The 21,772-nt window shown below is 46.0% G+C and overlaps 1 protein-coding gene across 4 annotated transcripts in view; it reads left to right on the top strand.

Moving 5' to 3' along the window:
- The window catches only part of DGKH (diacylglycerol kinase eta), a 215,421-nt gene that overhangs the window by 24,972 nt on the left and 168,677 nt on the right, over positions 1 to 21,772 (top strand). For 2 of the 4 annotated variants that reach the window (XM_044286092.1, XM_044286093.1), the window contains exon 1: positions 4,133 to 4,405. In XM_044286092.1, the coding sequence (XP_044142027.1) occupies positions 4,145 to 4,405 (261 nt within the window). In that variant the 5' untranslated portion in view covers positions 4,133 to 4,144. Of the gene's footprint in view, positions 1 to 3,959; positions 4,028 to 4,132; positions 4,406 to 21,772 lie in introns of those variants that run through there. The other 2 variants (XM_044286090.1, XM_044286089.1) reach the window with 2 other exon arrangements.

Here is a 21,772-nt window from a genome sequence, read left to right as displayed (position 1 = left end):
CTAGCCATAACAGCAGGGATGGGCAGATAATCTAACCCCTGGTTTGGGTACAAGCCAGGAGCCCAGAAAAGTTCCATCTCTCTACTGTACATCATTATTGATGACGCCAGTAAATGAGAGCTGCCCAGACTGTATTAGAGCATAAGCCCAAATCAATATGAGATGTTACCGCCCTGCATTACTGGGTGCTCAATCAATACAGGAATCTAATCAAGCCATATTCCAGCTCCTAATACAAGACTCTGGACCTACAGGTTACAAAGTGATCTGTTCTCCGAAACAGCCTACAGGATGGTAATGGACTGGATGTAGTTCGTGGTTGTAATGTTAAGTGCATTTTGTTATTGGACTCGTTGCCTTGTGTAAAATAGACCTTCTAAGGCCTTTCCTTGCACAGTAATATATGGTCTAGGAAATGTCCCCCAATTTCTTTTTTCTGCCATTAGAACCAGATGGCGACGCATATCCTTTTTTTTTTTTTTTTTTTTTCCTGATAGTAGACTCTTTAAAAATTCTATTTCCTGAACGTGATGATGGGGGCAGCCATCTTGCCTCAGCTGTTCTTGACAGCATTTAGCGAGATGCTTTACAGAACCCTCATGGGCCATAGACACGATGGTCAGGAGGGGACCTCATTGACTTCTATGGGCAAGTTTTCCATCGTACAAAGAAAGAATAGCTTTGAGGGTCCCCTATTGTAAATGGTGGATGCTGTCATTTGTATAGAGGTGATGTTATTGTGATCCTGCCAGTAATGATAAGCAGATAACTGCAGTAGAGTGATCTGTACAGACCAAGAAGTGGCGCCTATTATTACGCTTAGTGGCCAGTGCAAAAACTGTTTGTTTTTTAATATATGTATTGACACTGCAAATTAAAAATAACATCACCAAAAATTCTTTAAGAATATGTTAAAAAGTAACTATAAACTTTTATAAAACTTTTTTTAAATGTCCCAAATGCCAAAAGTTTTTCTAATATAGTTTATTAACTTATTTGGACTTTTACTAAATACATTTCCCCCTAAATCTGTAAAGAATAAATCAAGGCAACTGGACGTACTGTAGATTTCTTGAAAACGTTTCACTCGTTCCTCCAACGAGCTTTCTCAATTCTGAATTCTTGATTTATTCTTTACAGATATACCATGACCTGGATAAATGAGACCCTTCAGACATTTCCCCCTAAAGCCTTGATTTTCAAGTGCAGTTTAAATTCCCTATTCTGGCACATTGCTGACTTGTCAGTGCTGTATGGACTCTTCGTTGTATTGTGCACATTGCTGCTCCTGCCCGTGCCCCCTGAGGTTGGCTAAATGCTGGCACATCAGTACACTGTAACCAAGGGCTATGCCAGGATTAGCTGTTCGGGGCGGCTCCTGCTTCACTAAGCTAAAGGTCCTGCATGTTGGCTTGTAGCTTAGCAAAGCGGGCACAGACAGGAGCAGCGCGGCCCCATTGATACAGTGCACAGTCCGTACTCTGCTGACAAGTCACCGATGTGCTTGAAATCGGGGCTTTAGGTGGAAATTTCTTTAGTAACAAGTCAAAATCAATTTATGAAGTATGTTAGAAAAACGTATTTTAGGTCATTTGAGACATAAAAAAAAAAGTTGAATAAAAGTTTAGTTAATCTTTAAAGCAATCCAAGCAATAGGTCATATTCTGATGATATTCCCCTTAGGCCTCATGCACACGACCGTTGTTGAGTCCTGTGTCCGTTGTTCCGTCTTCAGTGATTTTCTGCGGACCCATTGACTTTCAATGGGTCCGTGTAAAATTCGTAGAATGCACCGTTTGTAATCTGCGTCCGTGATCCAAGTTTCCAGTCCGTGAAAAAAATATGACCTGTCCTATTTTTTTTCACGGACAACGGTTCCATGAAAAACATGGATGCACACAAGATTGTCATCCGCGTCCATGATCCGTGTCCGTTTTTTTTCTATCATTTGCAAGGCAAACTTGACTTAGATTTTTTTTCACTTTCCTTCATGTCTGGTGATTCTACAAAAATCAAGGAAGACACACGGAAACAAAAACGGATCACGGAACCCTGTTTTGCGGGCCGTGAAAAAATACCGTCGTGTGCATGAGGCCTTAGGCACATGACCTTATCCTTTTTGTGGTCAACAAACCAGGGATCTAAAAAAAAAATGCGGATACCGGCCATGTGCATGCCGCAGTTTTCTCACTCATGAGTAGAAATGCCTATTCTTGTCTGCATGTTTTGCGGACCCATAGAAATGAATGGGTTCATCTCCGATCTGTAAAAAATGTGGATTGAACGCGGACCAAAACTACAGTCATGTGCATGAGGCCTTAAAGGGGTTCTACAGTTTTTTTAAACTGATGATCTATCCTCTGGATCATCTGCATCTGATCAGCGGGGGTCTGACACCCGGGACCCCCGCCGATCAGCTGTTTTCCACTGGCCCAGTGACGTCACGACTAGTATCAATGGCCTGGGCGGGGCTAAACTCTGTTAACTTGAATGGAGCTTAGCCCCGCCCAGGCCAGTGATACTAGTTGTGACGTCACTGGGCCGGCGGTAAACAGCGAGAAGGCCGTGACACTACTGCCAGCGCCGCTGCCTCCTCAAACAGCTGATCGGCGGGAGTCCCGGGTGTCGGATCCCCGCCAATCAGATGCTGATGATCTATCCAGAGGATAGATCATCAGTTTAAACAAACTGCAGAACCCCTTTAAGCAGATCCACTGCCAATTGTGGAGATGTGACATTATGTGTTAGTGTGAACAGTGGTGGTGAGTGGATGAGATGTGACATTATATGTTGGTGAGGGGACATGGGATTAGACATTACATGGTGGTGAGGGGATGAGATGTGACATATTAGACTGTCGCGGTGAGGGGACGTGGGATGTGAGATTACATGGCACGGAGGGGACATGAGATGTGACATGGAGTGATGTGCTGAGGGGACACTAGATGTGACATAGAGTGATGTGCTGAGGGGACATGAGATGTGACATGGAGTGATGTGCTGAGGGGACATGAGATGTGACATGGAGTGATGTGCTGAGGGGACATGAGATGTGACATGGAGTGATGTGTCGCTGAGAGGACATGAGATGTGTCATGGAGTGAGGCGCTGAGGGGACATAAGATGTGACATGTTGGAGTGAGGCGCTGATGGGACACTAGATGTGACATGGAGTGAGGCGCTGAGGGGACAGAGTGAGGCGCTGAAGGGACATGAGATGTGACATGTTGGAGTGAGGCGCTGAGGGGACACTAGATGTGACATGGAGTGAGGAGCTGAGGGGACATGAGATGTGACATGTTGGAGTGAGGCGCTGAGGGGACACTAGATGTGACATGGAGTGAGGCTCTGAGGGGACACTAGATGTGACATGTTGGAGTGAGGCGCTGAGGGGACACTAGATGTGACATGGAGTGAGGCGCTGAGGGGACAGAGTGAGGCGCAGAAGGGACATGAGATGTGACATGGAGTGAGGCGCTGAGGGGACACTAGATGTGACATGGAGTGAGGCGCTGAGGGGACATGAGATGTGACATGGAGTGAGGCGCTGAGGGGACATAAGATGTGACGTGGGAGTGAGGCGCTGAGGGGACATGAGATGTGACATGTCGGAGTGAGGCGCTGAGGGGACACTAGATGTGACCTGGAGTGAGGTTCTGAGGGGACACTAGATGTGACCTGGAGTGAGGTTCTGAGGGGACACTAGATGTGACCTGGAGTGAGGTTCTGAGGGGACACTAGATGTGACCTGGAGTGAGGTTCTGAGGGGACACTAGATGTGACATGAGGGATGCCTCCTGTGGGGGCGGCTCGGGCAGTGTGATGTGAGGCGCCTCAGGTCGGTGCCTCGTCTATTTATAGCCGCACGCTGCTGGGATCGGGGATAGCCTTCACATGGGAGTGGTGTCCAGAGGGAACGACCTTGCCGGGGAGGGGTCCAGGAGCGGGGGGAGGACAGGAGCGTGCCCATTATGATGGTGGCCGGGTGACACTGTGCCCGGGACACTTGTAGAGGCGGCCAGGATGGGTAAGAGGCGGTGGTCGGGAGGAAGGGGCGGGGCTGGGTGGTCGGTTGTAAGTGCTGGGAGGAGTGGTCGGGGGTGATAGTACGGGGAGTAGTAAGAGGGGGCGGTGTCGGTGGAAGATGGCGGCCAGGCGCGCCACTGTGCCCGGCACCTCCGCTCTGCCCCCGGCCGGCAGGAGAGCAGTGGGCGGCCTGGCTGACACGGATTGGTTTCTTTTCTCCCGGCAGGACTGTGACAAGATGTCCGGCATGAGGGACCCTCCACCCGGGACAACTTCAGGGACTGCTGCGGGAGACGAGTCCTCTGACAGCGAGGGCGAACATGAAGGACCCCAGAAACTCATCCGCAAAGTGTCCACCTCCGGCCAGATCCGCAGCAAGGTGAGAGACGTGTAGTGTGCGCTGCCCATGGCATCACCTGAGCTGTCACCCAGTGCCCTGCCAGCAGCACGCACCCCGGGGGCACTCCAGTCCTGTGAGATGAAGGTGTACCACTAGGAGAAGTACTGGGCGCCCTCATCAATTGCTAATCCTAGTGGTAGAGCACTACGGACTATGTTGGCGCTATATAAATATTATCCTAGCACTATGCCTTTACTTTGCAAACTAGATATACCACTTTAAGATTGGGCAGTGCATGGGAAGTCTCCTCCAGAACGGCACCTGTGCGCCATGTAGCAGAGCTGTGTGCCATGGCTGAATCTCTGGTCAGCCTGTGTGACGGGACCCCATTTATATAGTGGTGTATGGGCAGCCTGTACCCGAGCGTCATGTGTGGCAGAGCTGCACCGTTATATAGTTGTGTGTGATAAGCCAGGGCACACGACGAATCTGTACAAGAGCCGCGATTAGTGCGTGGTAGGCTCATTCCAGAGCTGCTCTTCTTTATACTGGTACGTGACGAGCCCCTGGCAGTGCCACACACTGTATATACTGGTGCGTGACAATCCCCTGCCAGTGCCATATACTGGTACGTGACAAGCCCCTATCAGTGACGCACACTGTATATACAGTGCCACACACTGTATATACTGGTGCGTGACAAGCCCCTGCCAGTGCCACACACTGTATATACTGGTACGTGACAAGCCCCTGCCAGTGCCACACACTGTATATACTGGTACGTGACAAGCCCCTGCCAGTGCCACACACTGTATATACTGGTACGTGACGAGCCCCTGCCAGTGCCACACACTATATACTGGTACATGACAATCCCCTGCCAGTGCCACACACTATATACTGGTACGTGACAAGCCCCTGTCAGTGCCCCATATTATATATACTGGTACGTGACCAGCCCCTGCCAGTGCCACACACTGTATATACTGGTACGTGACCAGCCCCTGCCAGTGCCACACACTGTATATACTGGTACGTGACAAGCCCCTGCCAGTGCCACACACTTTATATACTGGTGCGTGACAAGCCCCTGCCAGTGCCACACACTGTATATACTGGTGCGTGACCAGCCCCTGCCAGTGCCACACACTGTATATACTGGTGCGTGACCAGCCCCTGCCAGTGCCACACACTGTATATACTGGTACGTGACCAGCCCCTGCCAGTGCCACACACTGTATATACTGGTACGTGACCAGCCCCTGCCAGTGCCACACACTGTATATACTTGTACGTGACCAGCCCCTGCCAGTGCCACACAGTACATGACCAGCCCCTGCCAGTGCCACACACTGTATATACTGGTACGTGACCAGCCACTGCCAGTGCCACACAGTACGTGACCAGCCCCTGCCAGTGCCACACACTGTATATACTGGTACGTGACAAGCCCCTGCCAGTGCCACATATTATATTTATACTGGTACGTGACAAGCACCTGCCAGTGCCACACACTGTATATACTGGTACGTGACAAGCCTCTGGCTGTGCCACACACTGTATATACTGGTACATGACAAGCTCCTGCCAGTGCCACATATTATATGTACTGGTACGTGACAAGCCCCTGCCAGTGCCACACACTTTATATACTGGTGCGTGACAAGCCCCTGCCAGTGCCACACACTGTATATACTGGTGCGTGACCAGCCCCTGCCAGTGCCACACACTGTATATACTGGTACGTGACCAGCCCCTGCCAGTGCCACACACTGTATATACTGGTACGTGACCAGCCCCTGCCAGTGCCACACACTGTATATACTGGTACGTGACCAGCCCCTGCCAGTGCCACACACTGTATATACTGGTACGTGACCAGCCCCTGCCAGTGCCACACACTGTATATACTGGTACGTGACCAGCCCCTGCCAGTGCCACACACTGTATATACTGGTACGTGACCAGCCCCTGCCAGTGCCACACACTGTATATACTGGTACGTGACCAGCCCCTGCCAGTGCCACACACTGTATATACTGGTACGTGACCAGCCCCTGCCAGTGCCACACACTGTATATACTGGTACGTGACCAGCCCCTGCCAGTGCCACACACTGTATATACTGGTACGTGACCAGCCCCTGCCAGTGCCACACACTGTATATACTGGTACGTGACCAGCCCCTGCCAGTGCCACACACTGTATATACTGGTACGTGACCAGCCCCTGCCAGTGCCACACACTGTATATACTGGTACGTGACCAGCCCCTGCCAGTGCCACACACTGTATATACTGGTACGTGACCAGCCCCTGCCAGTGCCACACACTGTATATACTGGTACGTGACCAGCCCCTGCCAGTGCCACACACTGTATATACTGGTACGTGACCAGCCCCTGCCAGTGCCACACACTGTATATACTGGTACGTGACCAGCCCCTGCCAGTGCCACACACTGTATATACTGGTACGTGACCAGCCCCTGCCAGTGCCACACACTGTATAAACTGGTACGTGACCAGCCCCTGGCAGTGCCACACACTGTATAAACTGGTACGTGACAAGCCCCTGGCAGTGCCACACACTGTATATACTGGTACGTGACAAGACCATGGCAGTGCCACACACTGTATATACTGGTACGTGACAAGACCATGGCAGTGCCACACACTGTATATACTAGTATGTGGCAGCTGGTGCCAGGGGTGGGTAGTAATTCCTGCTTTGAGCTGCACCTTGTGTGGTGGTAATTGCACGTGTACTCGGTCCTGATGTGTGCCCTGTATAATACCAAGTGGGCCCTTGTGGCAGAGACGGGTTTGTAATGTGGTTGTGCTGGTGGTTTGCCTTGTTGTGACGCGGTAGGTGATGGTTCTCCTCGCGCTGGTTTCCTGCTCTCTGATATGCTGAGCGGATTACGCACACTGTGTGGCTGGATGCCCTTCTAAGCTCTGCGCAGCATCCAGGGTTACGAGCATTAACGTAAGCTCGGGTAGCTGTGTTGATCCAGGAGAAAATCCAATTCTCAGCTGGACGATGGAGTATTTAAATGTTTTTTTTTTTAAATACTGCCTGGTGTGTAATTTAACCGTAATATTTAGCAATTACCTGAGTTTATAACTCTCTAACGGACATAAACTGTAAGATTTGTATATACATTGTATGACTTGTGCTGATATTGAGTTTTAACATGTTCATGTCCAGCGCTGCCTTCTCAGTTCTGTCAGCTGTTGGGTAACAGTCAGTAAGCTTGTCAGTCCCATCCCTAACTGCTTCACTGAACTTCTATCATGCAGTGAGATGGTTAGTTCTCCTGACCTGTCTGTCTAGTAACCACTTGTATCCCTCACGTAATAAGAATTCTGATGACTCTGAGCAGTTCCTCTATTATTCCAGTTAGAAGTTATGAGTGAATTACTGGCAATTTGCACTGACTGTCCAGATGGGATGTTACTAGTTGGGGGTGCGTCTCTACATAGTCTGACACTATCCATTCAGTGCCAGGCTGTGAGGGGCACACCCCCAACTGGTACCATCCATCTGGACTTTCATTGCAAACTGCTAATAATTCATAAGTTCTAGCAGGAATAATGGAGGAACGGCACAAAATAGTCATCAGAATAGATGCTCCCGAATCACATGGGGAACGCAAGTAGTTACATGTCAGAAGCGGTGAGAGGCTATTGTACAGTCCCCGGCGTTATGATTTTGAGCTGGCCAGGATTTCTGGGAGATTTCATCTCTGAAGTCGGCAGAATAGTGAATGCAGTTCTGGACTTTTGTACTGGTTGTAACTTGGGTTCTGTATGTATGGAAGTATTAAAGGCTGTAAATGAAGACTGGATTATCTTTGGGAAGTAGTGAAAAAAGTAAAAAGAGCAAAAATGTGTATATTGCGTATTGCATTATGTATTGTGTTTACCCCGTGCGGTGCAGAAACGTTTGTTGGGGTGAAGCCATCAAGAAGCTGCTGCTGCCTCTCCTGTGTGTTGTATGTGAATAGGCTGGTGCTCTTATTATTACCACTCGGTACCCGCTGCATTCATGTCTATGGAGAGTGGCTCTGGCCGGGAACATGGGGCCCTTTGTTCTTTGTTTCTGTGACGAACTAAAAATCACAATGGGGGTCACTTATCAGAGACTGGCACTCTATACCCGTTTCTGCTGTAGGGGGTCATAATGATCCCAGCGACTCCGTAGGTAGCTCTGGGTCAGTGAGAAGTGAATTTCCGCTTATGAAATTCGTTCCCTACTTCGTTTGTTGGTAAAAGGTGAATTGTGTTATTGATTCCGTTACCACGGACGATAACGCAATTCTATGACGGAATGCCTTTAGAGGACTCCCCTGCATAATGGCTTCCGTTTTGCAGCCCATAGATTTCTATTATGATGGAATGAATAACGGAATGCCTCTAAAGGCATTCCGCTATGTACTCTGTTATAGAATTGCGTTATGGTCCGTGGTAACGGAATCCATAACGCAATTCCCCTTTTACCACCCAACGAAGTGTGAACAAATGTCAAAATATGAAATTTGCTCATCTCCATTCTGGGTGTATATTAGATGTAGTGCAGCTTTTTCCTGTAAAGCGGTCTCTTTTTCCTTGCGGAGTGTGATCTAGTAGCGGGCACATTTGGGTCGGGGGCAGCTGTGGTTATCACGAGTGACCTGAGCCTGGCACCTTGTGGTTGACCACGCGCTGTCATGTTACATATACATTACAATAACCGTAATACAGCGTACTCTTCCCGGATCCACCATGTTCTTCCTGATACTTGAATAACATCATTAATCCAGTCATTGTGCCTCTGCATGAACAACACAGGCCTAATTTCATCTTCATGGACGACAATACGCCAGCTCATCGGGGTCGCATCATTAGGGAACGGCTGCTGGAGACTAGGGGGTACCTTAAATGGAGTGGGCTGCACTTTCTCCAGACCTGAATCCTATTGAAAACCTATGGGATCACTTGAGTCGCCGTGTAGAGGCTCGTAACTCTGTACCCCAGAACCTCAATGACCTGAGGGCCGCCCTTCAAGAAGAGTGGGATGCCATAAGCATGTCAATAAGTTGACTTGTGAACAGCAGGAGACGTTGTTGTCAAGCTGTACTTGATGCACAAGGCCACATGACAAGTTATGGAGACATGTTCCAAAGAAGGTCGGCACTGCTCAAGAGGTGCAGCGGTGCACGTGTCTGCGGGCAGGGATCCCAGTAGATGATTCGCAAATAAAGACCGGCACTCGCTGATGAATATTCTTGTAGGTTTAGGCTACTTTCACACTAGCGTTCGATCGGATCCGTTCTGAACGGATCCGATCATAATAATGCAGACGGAGGCTCCGTTCAGAACGGATCCGTCTGCATTATTTTAGCATATAAAAGCTAAGTGTGAAAATAGCCTCGTACGGATCCGTCCAGACTTTCAATGTAAAGTCAATGGGGGACGGATCCGCCTGAAGATTGAGCCATATTGTGGCATCTTCAAACGGATCCGTCCCCATTGACTTACATTGTAAGTCTGGACGGATCCGCATGCCTCCGCACGGCCAGGCGGACACCCGAACGCTGCAAGCAGCGTTCAGCTGTCCGCCTGTCCGTGCGGAGGCGAGCGGAGCGGAGGCTGAACGCCGCCAGACTGATGCAGTCTGAGCGGATCCGCTCCATTCAGACTGCATCAGGGCTGGACGGAGGCGTTCGGATCCGCTCGTGAGCCCCTTCAAACGGAGCTCACGAGCGGACAGCCGAACGCTAGTGTGAAAGCAGCCTTATTCAGTCACATATTCCATCATAGTGATGCGTGTGTTTCAGCAAATCGTATGCTTTCATCAGACATGTGTGAATACCTTACCACTAGCTCTGATATATATACAAAGGAAATGACATCACATTGTTACTATAGGCTCCTCCCACAATCAGGTGTCTGGGGAGTATGCGAATCAACTCAATCAAACAGGTGAAACATTGTCAGAAACATCTAGTTTCATCACAAAAAAACTGAGCAAAATTATCATACAAATAATCGTATTACATGAAGCTACTGACATTATAATCTCTATTGAGGCCTTTTGGATCCATTGTTTGTAGCCGATGGATCCAAGATGCCTCTCTTTTCAAAAGTAACTTATTTCGGTCTCCACCGCGTCGAGGTAAAGTAACGCCTGCAATGACCTGGTAGCGCAATTGTGCTATAGTGTGGCCCTTTTGATGAAAGTGGTATGGTAGTGGGAGTAGCAAGTGCTCCTTTCTGATAGTCCATTTATGTTTACCTAAGTCGATCTTTTATTCTCATGGAGGTTTCCCCCACATACAATAAACCACAGGGACATTTAAGAATATATACCACAAATTGACTATCGCAGGTAAAGACCCCTCGAATAGGGATTTGTTCACCGGTATGCGGGTGTGAAAGGTAACCACCCTTAATAACATTAGAGCAATTCACACAATTTAAACATGGGAATGTGTCTCGGGGTGGATAATGTCATCTGTCTGGGGCCAATCTTGTTGCTGCCTATGTCTGCTCTGACAATTTTATCTTAAAACACATCATCGGAGGTCGCTTAAATTCATCAATTTGGGGGTAAGATCTTGAAATTATCTGCCAATGTTTATTGACTATGCTTTTAACCCTTTGGATCCAAGGGTGATATTTGACCACCAGTGGGATCCGTGATGTTTTAGTAGGTTTAACCTCTTGTAGACCTGCCAGTCTATTTCTCTATTCATCCAGTAGTCGCCTGGAGTAACCTCTCTCAAGAATTTTTGAGTCCTTTCTTCTAAACGTATTTCTGGGGTATCTGGATTGCTCACAATCCCCTTGACCCGCTGATACTATGAGAATGGAATAGATTTTTTTGTGGGTTCTGGATGACTACTGGTGAAGGAGAGTAGACTGTTCCGATCTGTGTTTTTGATGAAAAGGTCAGTGTGAATACGCCCATCATCCCCTAGTAAGACCCAGGTATCTAAGAATGAGACCTTTTTTTCATCAAAATGTATGGTGAACTGGAATTCCTCCCATATAGAATTGATATATGTAGTAAAGGCCGTGAGGGACCGAAAGTCGCCACGCCATACGCAAAAAATGTCATCGATAAATCGACGCCAAAAGACACAATGTTGCTGATAAGTCATTGCGGTAAATAAAATTGCTCTCAAAATAAGACATATAGCAATTTGCGTATGGCGGTGCGACGTTCGGTCCCACAGCACTGTTGATAAAGAGTCCTGGAATAGGAAATAATTTCTCTCTAGTACAATCTTAAGAAGTGATAGGGGGGGGGGAATCTACCTTTTAATTTGTGTGATATGGACTAGTATCGAGTAAATCCCTAACTGCTTCCAGCCCCTTCTCATGTGTAATCGAGGTATAGAGACTGCATACGTCAAATGTAACTAGTATGCAGTCTCTATCAGTCACTAATGTGCCTATTTCAGATAGAAAATGTCCCTTGTCACGTAAATAGGAGCGAGATTTCTGGATGAGAGGTGTCAATACCTTCTCCAGGAAGATCGCAGGGGGAGAGAGGATGGAGTCAGTGGCTGCTACTATAGGGCGGCCCGGAGGCTTTGTAAGAGATTTATGAATCTTTGGTAGAGTATAAAATACTGGGGTAATCGGATGCTGATTGACTAGAAAATCACCTAACTTCGCATCAATGACTCCATCCTCTCTCACTCGTGCCGATCAGCTGTTTGAGAAGGCAGCGGCGCTCCAGCAGCGCTGCTGCCTTCTCACTATTTACCGCCGGGTAAATACGTTGTAGGTCCATATCTAGATTAAATGTATAGAAGTTCCCAATATTCATCAGCGAGTGCCGATCTTTATTTGCAAGTTTTTGAGACATTGACATTTGTTGTGGGGTATACCCACCACTGTTGGCTTTTGTTTCAATACATTGTTTGGGATGAGAAAATCACCATTGCTGCTTCTACTTAAATGCCCTACTTTATGATATAATATCACTGTAGCGTGAACTTTTTATGTTTACCCGAAAGCCAAATATCCCTAACTTTTTGTGAGTAGTGTGTGCCGATGTGAGTAGCTCTATTCATTACCATTAGCAGCAGATTCTGGCTCACGTGAAAGAGGTCGGTGGGTGGAAAGCTTTCTAAGGACACACACACTCTAGTTTCTGTGTTGAAGCCTCAGAATTTTTATGTGCATTTTTGATGGCTCTTTTCTTAATTTTGTACATGTGGTTTTTCTGCTGCATTTTTTAGGTCTTGGGAAGCTGATTGAGACCCCCCAATACCTAGTGCATACTGTATTTTGCTAAAAATGCCAGTGACCTCAATAACAAAGATCCTACAGACACCTAGAGACTTGGAAGGATTTTTTTTAACAAAAAAATAATGCTACAAAAAATGCCACCATTGACATATAAAAAATGTGGCCCACATTTACTAATGTGAATTCACCTCGACACCATCACATACTGCACCAAAATCAGAAATCACCTGAATGGTGCTTTCAGAAATCTATGTGCTTCCTGCCAAAATAACCCAAATAAATGGAACTGATTTTCATTCACAGAAAATGTTCACAATTTGCTGATCAATGAGTTCTGGCACCTGAATCCCCACAACAGTTAGACCATAAGGCCTCTTGCACATGACCGTATGCCCTGCGAGACATACGGTCCGTGAGCGGCATTGATCGGGAGCACACAGCATCATAGATTACAATGATGCTGTGCACGTCGGTCCGACCGCGGGGCTATTTTCCCGCTCTCATAAGATCATATGAGATTAAGGGATTGTGCCGCTATCCACAGGACAGGAAATACGTGTTTGATTGCTGGGGTTCTGACCTCTGGGACCCCCACCCAACACGAGAGCTGGATCCACAAGTGCCGCCGACCTGGCCCATGAGAATGGAGTCATGATGTGCACGTGCATTCTTTATTCCATTTATTTCTATGGGACTGCTGTGAGAACTGTACTCCCAGAGAAAGGGAATGGAGTGGAGGACACACATGTGCACCTCCTCTCCATTCTTGTGGGGCAGTTTGGTGGCACTTGCGGAACCCAGTTCTTGTGATCACAGGGTCCCAGTGGTTGGAGCCCCTGAAATCAAACACTTCTTCCCTGTCCTGTTATTAGTGGCACAACCCTTTAAATTACAGAAGCCCCTTCACATATTTCCCCTGTACAGTGAAGCCCCTCATGCTAGGTATAGAATGGACTGCTATTCCACAACTTTGAGAACATCCTAAAGTGTATTGTAAGGCTGCTTTCACACTGTTTTTTGTGGCCTTTTTTTGCTGCACAAATGCCATATCCACATATTAGTTAGTCCTCAGGATAAGTCTTCAGTATCTGATCGGTGTGGGGGGAGGGGGGGGGGGTGGTGCCTTCTCAAACAGCTGATTAGTGGGGGTCCCGGGAGTCAGACACCCAATATGCTGCGGACAGGTCATCAGTATCAAAATCCCGGAAAACCCCTTTAAAGGTCTGTATGAAATGGCTCCTGGCATTTTTGTTAATTAACCCCTTCCCGACACATGACGTACTATTACGTCATGGAAGCCACTGCGTTCCTGCAATTTGACGCAATAGGAGATGGTGATCGGACAGATGTATTGTAATGCATTTCAGAGGGGATCAGACCCCCAAAAGTGAATATCAGAAATGAAGTAATGAAAAAAGTGTCCGTAATGACCGGCTCTATAAATATGACCTGATCCACCCTGTCCGATAAACACCATATAAAAAAATAAAAAAAACACAAAAAGGGCAACACCAAGCGATCAAAAAGGCATATACCCCCAAAATAGTATCAATCAAACAGTCACCTCATCCTGCAATAAATGAGACCTTACCTAAGACAATCGGTCAAAAAATAAAAAAGCTATGACTCTCAGACTTTGGATAACACTGATAGATCTTTATTTCGGTTTCAAAAATGCTATTATTGTGTAAAACTTGAATAAGAAAAAGTAGACATATTAGGTATTGCCACGTCCGTAACAATCTGCTCTATAAAAAAGTCACATGACCTAATCCCTCGGGTAAACGCTGTAAAATAAATAAATAAAAACTGCGCCAAAGCAACCTATTTTTTGGTCACCTTGCCCCATAAAGTGTAATAATAATCAAAAAATCATATGTACCCAAAAATGGTACCAATAAAAACATCAAATCTTCCTGAAAAAAAGAGCCCCTGCACAAGACGATTGGCCGAAAAATAAAAAAAATAGGGCGTTCAGAAAATGGAGATACATAAACAAAAAAAATGCTTTATTATGTAAAACTGAAACAAACATAGAAAGTAGACATATTTAATATCATTGCGTCCGTAACAACCTGCTCTATAAAAATAGCACATGATCTAACATGCTGTTAAAAATAAAAACATAAATTTTTTGGTTACCTTGCCTCACAAAAAACATAATATAGAGCAATTAAAAATCATATGTACCCCAAAATAGTACCAACAAAACTGGCTCCTTATCCCGTAGTTTCCAAAATGTGGTCACTTATTTTGAGTTTCTACTGTAGGGGTGCATCAGGGGGGCTTCAAATGAGACATGGCATCTAAAAAACAGTTCAGCTAAATCTGCCTTCCAAAAACCCATATGGCGTTCCTTTCCTTCTGCGCCCTGCCATGTTCCAATACAGCAGTTTACCACCACATATGGGGTGTTTCTGTAAACTACAGAATCATGGCAATAAATATTGAGTTTTGTTTGGCTGTTAACCCTTGCTTTGCTACTGGAAAAAATGGATTAAAATGTAAAATCTTCCAAAAAAGTGAAATTCTAAAATGTCATCTCCATTTTCCATTAATTCTTGTGGAACACCTAATGGTTAACAAAGTTAGTAAAATCTGTTTTGAATACCTTGAGGGTGTAGTTTGTAAAATGGGGTCATTTTTGTGTGGTTTCTGTTATGTAAACCCCACAAAGTGACTTCAGACCTGAACTGGTCCTTAAAAAGTGGGTTTTGTAAGATTTGCTTCTAAACTTCTAAGCCTTCTAACGTCCCCAAAAAATAAAATTTAATTTTCGAAATGATCCAAACATGATGTAGACATATGAGAAATGTAAAGTAATAACTATTATATGAGGTATCACTATCTATTATAGAAGTAGAGAAATTGAAATTAGAAAATTTAGGAATTTTCCCAAATTTTGGGTAAATTTGGGATTTTTTTCACAAATAAAGGTGAAATCTATTGACTCATTTATGACTATCGTGAAGTACAATGTGTCACGAGAAAACAATCTCAGACTGGCGTGGATAAGTAAATGCGTTCCAAACATATTACAACATAAAGTGACACATGTCAGATTTGCGAAAACTGGCCCGGGGTAGAAGGGTTTAAGTGGCTTTTTTGTTGTCTTTCTGGCTTCCTTTCACTGTAAGCAAAAAAAGAAAAGCCAGAAAAAACTCAGCAAATTGCAAGTGCCCTGACAAGAAGCACAAACTTATTTTGGCTTGTGTGTTTTTTAAATTTTTTTTTTATTAAGTGGTTAAAAACCGACAAATTGATGAAGACCAATCTTTGTTTGCAGTAAGGATAAAAGGATTTATTTTTGCATAGAACTTAATATGAAATACCGTAGTTCTGTAGATATGTGAAGTAGCCGGTATTGATAACACATATGTTACAAGGATGCACATCCTCTGGAATGAGGAATATAGGAAGGAAAAAGAATAAAACTTCCTGAAAGTCCCGCTCACATCTCTACCCCACCCCTCCTCTGCTGTATGTTGTGTGCTAGGGTTCACTCGATCTGATCTTCCAGAACAAGAGAAGAGTTTCATAGCAGTGGACCAAGCACAAAAATGATGTTTGTAAGCTTTCGGATGTGTATATATATATTTTTTTTTTTTTTTTTTTATTTCTTTTCTGGTAAGCCAGTAAAGGTATCGCTCCTTCTAGGGTATGTTCACCGGTGCAGTTTTTTAAGCCAAAATTTAGATGTGGATCATAAAAGCAGACGCCTCTACGTCTCCTTTTTCCATCGAATCCACACTTAGGGCTCATGTACACGACCGATATGTATTTTACTGTCCGCAAAACACGGATCCGCAAAAAAATACGGATCTCCATGTGCATTGCGCATTTTGCGGAATGGAACAGCTTGGCCATAATAGAACAGTCCTCTCCTTGTCCATTATGCAGACAAAAATAGGACATGTTCCAATTTTTTTCCGGAATGGACATACGGAAACGGAATGCACACAGAGTAACTTCTGTTTTTTGGAGTTTTTTTTTGCTGACCCACCGAAATGAATGGTTCCGCATTGGATCCGCAGTAAAAACCCGGAACAGACACAGAAAGAAAATACGTTCGTGTGCATGAGCCCTTAGTTTTTGCTTCAAAAAATGCACTTGTAAATGTACACTTAAACTTTTGACATAACACAAAAGTGTTTAAAGCGTGTGGTACAGGATTAAAAAAAAACATGGCTGCTGTCTTCCAGTAGCAGCACAACACCTGTCCAGAGGTCGTGTCCAGTATTTTGCTCAGTCCTATTCACTTTAATAGAGCTGAGCTGCAGTACCAGACACAACCCATGGACAGGTGTGATGCTGTTTCTAGAATAAAGCAGCCATGTTTTTCTTAACCTTACCATCCCCCTTTAACGTCACGTAGCTTTTATCCTTTTTTTTTTTTTTATTAATCTCTAAATACATATTGATATTTGTAAAGTAAAGCCGTTTGAGTTGCTATTCATTGTTTTTTGTCTTGTTTTTCCATTTGAAAAAATTAAAGGGCATATTAGGTAAAACATAATAGAAAAACTGAAGAAAATTCTTTTCAGAGGTAACTGGGAGCTTGCTAAAACTACCGTTGGCGTTATGTCCCTACATAGCGCATATGCTGCAGATTTGCTGCAATTTATAAGGGTGAAGTTCGCAGTGGATATCTACAGCAGAGTTCACATGTTGCAGATTTAAAGAGCATCTGTCAGCATAAACAACCCTATAAAGCTAGGCAGCTTACTGCCTGGAGGAGTTAGTTGATCATGCTGATTAAAACGCCACCTTCGTTATGTTTCTACATTGACCCGTTGTCTAGAAATCACTCCTTTTTATCATTATGCAAATTAGATAGCTTGAGCACCAAGGGATCAGCCAGAGCCCTCGGAGTACCAGTTTTGTGACATCCCTTTGTTATGCCCACTTCTGCCATTTAGGATCTGTGCTGCCCGGGATGCAGCAGCAGCAGATCCATTGCGCAAGTGCAAGGCACAGAGCAGGCACTTAATTATATAAGAAGTGATTTCTAGACTGGGCAATGTAGAAACATAATAAGGTAGCATTTTAATCAGCATGATCAACCCTACCAGCCAGTATGTCTAGCTTAATAGGGTTGACCATGCTGACAGATGGTCTTTAAAATTTGTGGGTAACCTGAAAAAAAAAATGACTCTGTGGCATGTGGATGAGATCTCTTAAGATTTTCTCCACTTTCATGGTACTGTAAAACGCTGCTTGAACCGCGGACCGGAGATTCCAGACTCCAGTGTCAGATAGTAACTGGATTAATAGGATTTGGGTGTTTTGATAAGGGCCCATGCACGTAACTGTATTCTCTGTCCTATTCAGTGGACCGCACACTGTGTGCACTCCTCATCTGTATGTCCGTTCTGTAGCCCCGCAGAAAAGACAGGACATGTTCTATTCTTTTTGTCCAGACAAGGGTAGGACATTTCTACAGGAGGTGGAGAAAAAAGCTGACCTGCACACGGCTGGGATCCGTGTTTTGCGAATCTGTGGCTTATGTGTGCATGGGGCCTAAATGTCCCTGTCTGAGTATCACATTACTGGTAGGAACTTGTAGCATTTAAAAAAAACAAAACAAAAAAACTATTTTTTGGGTGGGGAGCTGTAAAAAACGCCAGAATAAATGCATTAGTGCTTCTTAAATTGGGAGGCAGCTCACACCGGCAAGGTGCTACCCATTTCCTGATGTGGATTCAGCAGCACAGTCTGCGTGCCCAAGACACAACTCTCATGTCCTTGGACAGTGCACAGATCCCTACTTCCAGGAAAATGCAGGACAGGAACAGGACGTTACCACTTAACTTCCATTTAGTGCAGAACGGGGCTTGTACTGAAGGTTGTCACCTTATGCCTCCCAGCGATCAGACGTCTGGTCACAAAGTCCATATTATAATAATTGCAAGTCCAGACAATTCCAGTCTTTTTACTGCTGGTATGAATTTAGTTTTTTCTCCAGTGAAACCACACCACCAGTATATTACCGCGCAAGGGATTATTGGAATTGTTAAAAAGCTGGGGTGTTACTATTACATGCGTACACAGGACAGCAGAATGCAATTCCCTCACCGCCACACCGGTCATTTGATGCTTAGAAATGTTAAAGAATGGGATAAAAAAACAACAACTCCAAAGCGTTACTCAGCTCAGTGAATTGCTGCTATTCTGATGCTTATGCGGTCCCCGCTGGTCTCCGATTTCTGGTCCTGGCTTGACAAACAGAGAATGGCAGTAACTAGCTTAGTGGGCATCTCCTGCCATTAAGGACCCATTCACACAAACGTATTTTTGGTCCGCATCCGATCAGCATTTTTTGCTGTCCGCATGCGTATGTCCGTTCTGTAGGCCTGCAGACAACAATAGGCATCATTACAATGTGTCCACAAAAGAAAACAAAAAAAACAGATGCAATGGGAGACGTCACATTTTTGTGGTTTGTATAAAATAATTTTGTAATACAAAATTATGGCTGCTTCAACATAGAGAGGCAAAAACTTGAAAAATGAGCTGCCGGAGATGTGAGCGTAGACCTATGGAGATACCACATTGTGAGTCTGGAAGCGAGTTTCTGAATACATGATGGCGGGAAGCTACGTGTACTTTGCATGCAGTGCACTTTTTATTTTGCTCCCATTACAAGAAAATCTCTTAAAATGCTGCTCCTGTGTCATTCCTGTGGCAGGAGACTGATACTTAGATAAAGATCACGCGCGCAGGTCTCGCTTACTTCGGTGGGTGCTGAGAGAAGGCTTTAGTTAGCAGTTGGGAATAATGCACTTGCAGGTCCTCCTCTCGCTGCCAATGCATTATTTAGAGAAGGTTATTTTTAGGCAGACAGTTCCTGGTCATGGGTGGTGTATGTTTGCTATTGTAGCATAAGTAGATACATGAAACCGCTAGTAAAGCAAAGTACAGCAGCCAAACCACTTCTTCTCTTTGTGGCTGTGTAAAGATCAGGTAACCATTTGTTACACTTCATTGCAGCTTTCTGAACTTTCTGAGGAATATTTGTTTCAGAAACCTGACATCGCAGACTGGCCTACATGGGAACAGGTGAATCGCTCGGCGGGCCCCTGAGCAAGATTGGCCCCTAGTCTCCCACCTCCTGCACAAGTGGCTTATGGACAGTAGACTGACTGCACTATGTGTAGATGGGCAGTGCCCAGCATGTCAAGCAGTATATGTTCATATTAAAAGCTGGATTGTAATTTTTGGGGTAATAACTATAGTAATAACTATTCTGGAGCATCTGTTCTTATGCCTGTATGTTGTGCTGTTCCTTTATTATTTGTACTTGAAGTTATGAATGAATTGCTAGCAGTCTGCAGTAAGGGTACAGAGGGGTGGTAACCAGTTGGGGGGGTGTACCTGCACAGACTCACTCTGTCCAATCAGTGCTGCCATTGTCAGACAGTGCAGGTACACACCCCCAACTGGTTACCTCCCCTCTGTACCCTTACTGCAGACTGCTAGCAATTCATTCATAACTTCTAGTAGAAATAATAAAGGAATGGCACAACATACAGATATAAGAATAGATGCTCCAGTATTGTTATTACATGGGGAATGCATGAAGCTATTAAAACAGGCATGTCAGGAGCGGTGAGAGGTCTTCTTTAAGAAACTACCCAGTTTATTATTATAGATGTATCATGGGGCTGAGATTACTTATAGGTACAGAGTCAGGCCAACTAGTGGCCTCTTTAATCAGGGTCCAGCCTTGGTTCTAACTCCAGATTCGTTTGGCAGAGGGATCATTTAGAAATTTGTGACGAGTCCAATTAATTTAGAATCCATTTGCTCATCTTTGAAATGGGTGTTACCAGTTGGGGATGTGTCCCTGCACAATCTGATACTATCCAATAAGTGCTGCCAGTGTGAGACTGTGCAGGGACATACCCTCAGCAGTTGCAAATTCATTATACATTTCTAGTGGCAATAACCGAGGAACAGAACAACAAAAAGTTAATCGAAAAGATGCTCCAGAATTGTTATTGCATGAGGAATGCAAGTAGTTGTTAAAAGAGCCAGAGGTGACAGGTCCTCTACAAATTTAAAAAGGAATGTCCTGAAAACATCTTTGACAACCCATTTCTCCATGGGTTGGGAAAAGCTGTAGTCATTGGCCGGCAGTACGTTGGGCGCTTTAACTGTCCCTTCGCGTGACCCTATCATCCCTGCTTTACACAAAACAGTTAGAACTCTGCACGTCAGATTCTGAAGAAACAGGTTGGGTGGGAGTTAGGGCTGCAGTAATGGAGTATTCTATTGATAGTTTTTACAATTATTCGAGTAATCTAATAAGAAAAAATGAATTAATAGACTGGTTTCCTTTATAAAAAAAAAATCATACCCTCTGCCATCAGTCCCCAACACCCTTCGTTCCCCCCTGTGCTATCAGCCCGAGTGCATCAGATCCCCCAGTGCCTTCAGCTGTCCTCCACCCCAGTGCCTTCAGCTGTACTGCCCTAGTGCCATCAGCCCCTCCATGCCATCCATTGCTATGTCCTCCGTGTCCCCCAGTGCCATCGGATCAGCCCCTCCGTGTCCCCCAGTGCCATCGGATCAGCCCCTCCGTGTCCCCCAGTGCCATCGGATCAGCCCCGTCGTGTCCCCCAGTGCCATCGGATCAGCCCCTCCGTGTCCCCCAGTGCCATCGGATCAGCCCCTCCGTGTCCCCCAGTGCCATCGGATCAGCCCCTCCGTGTCCCCCAGTGCCATCGGATCAGCCCCTCCGTGTCCCCCAGTGCCATCGGATCAGCCCCTCCGTGTCCCCCAGTGCCATCGGATCAGCCCCTCCGTGTCCCCCAGTGCCATCGGATCAGCCCCTCCGTGTCCCCCAGTGCCATCGGATCAGCCCCTCCGTGTCCCCCAGTGCCATCGGATCAGCCCCTCCGTGTCCCCCAGTGCCATCGGATCAGCCCCTCCGTGTCCCCCAGTGCCATCGGATCAGCCCCTCCGTGTCCCCCAGTGCCATCGGATCAGCCCCTCCGTGTCCCCCAGTGCCATCGGATCAGCCCCTCCGTGTCCCCCAGTGCCATCGGATCAGCCCCTCCGTGTCCCCCAGTGCCATCGGATCAGCCCCTCCGTGTCCCCCAGTGCCATCGGATCAGCCCCTCCGTGTTTCCCATTGCCATCGGATCAGCCCCTCCGTG

Source organism: Bufo gargarizans, chromosome 3, assembly GCF_014858855.1.
Source record: "Bufo gargarizans isolate SCDJY-AF-19 chromosome 3, ASM1485885v1, whole genome shotgun sequence".
In the NCBI taxonomy this organism is placed as follows: domain Eukaryota; kingdom Metazoa; phylum Chordata; class Amphibia; order Anura; family Bufonidae; genus Bufo; species Bufo gargarizans.
This window is presented reverse-complemented; position numbering and strand designations above follow the sequence as displayed.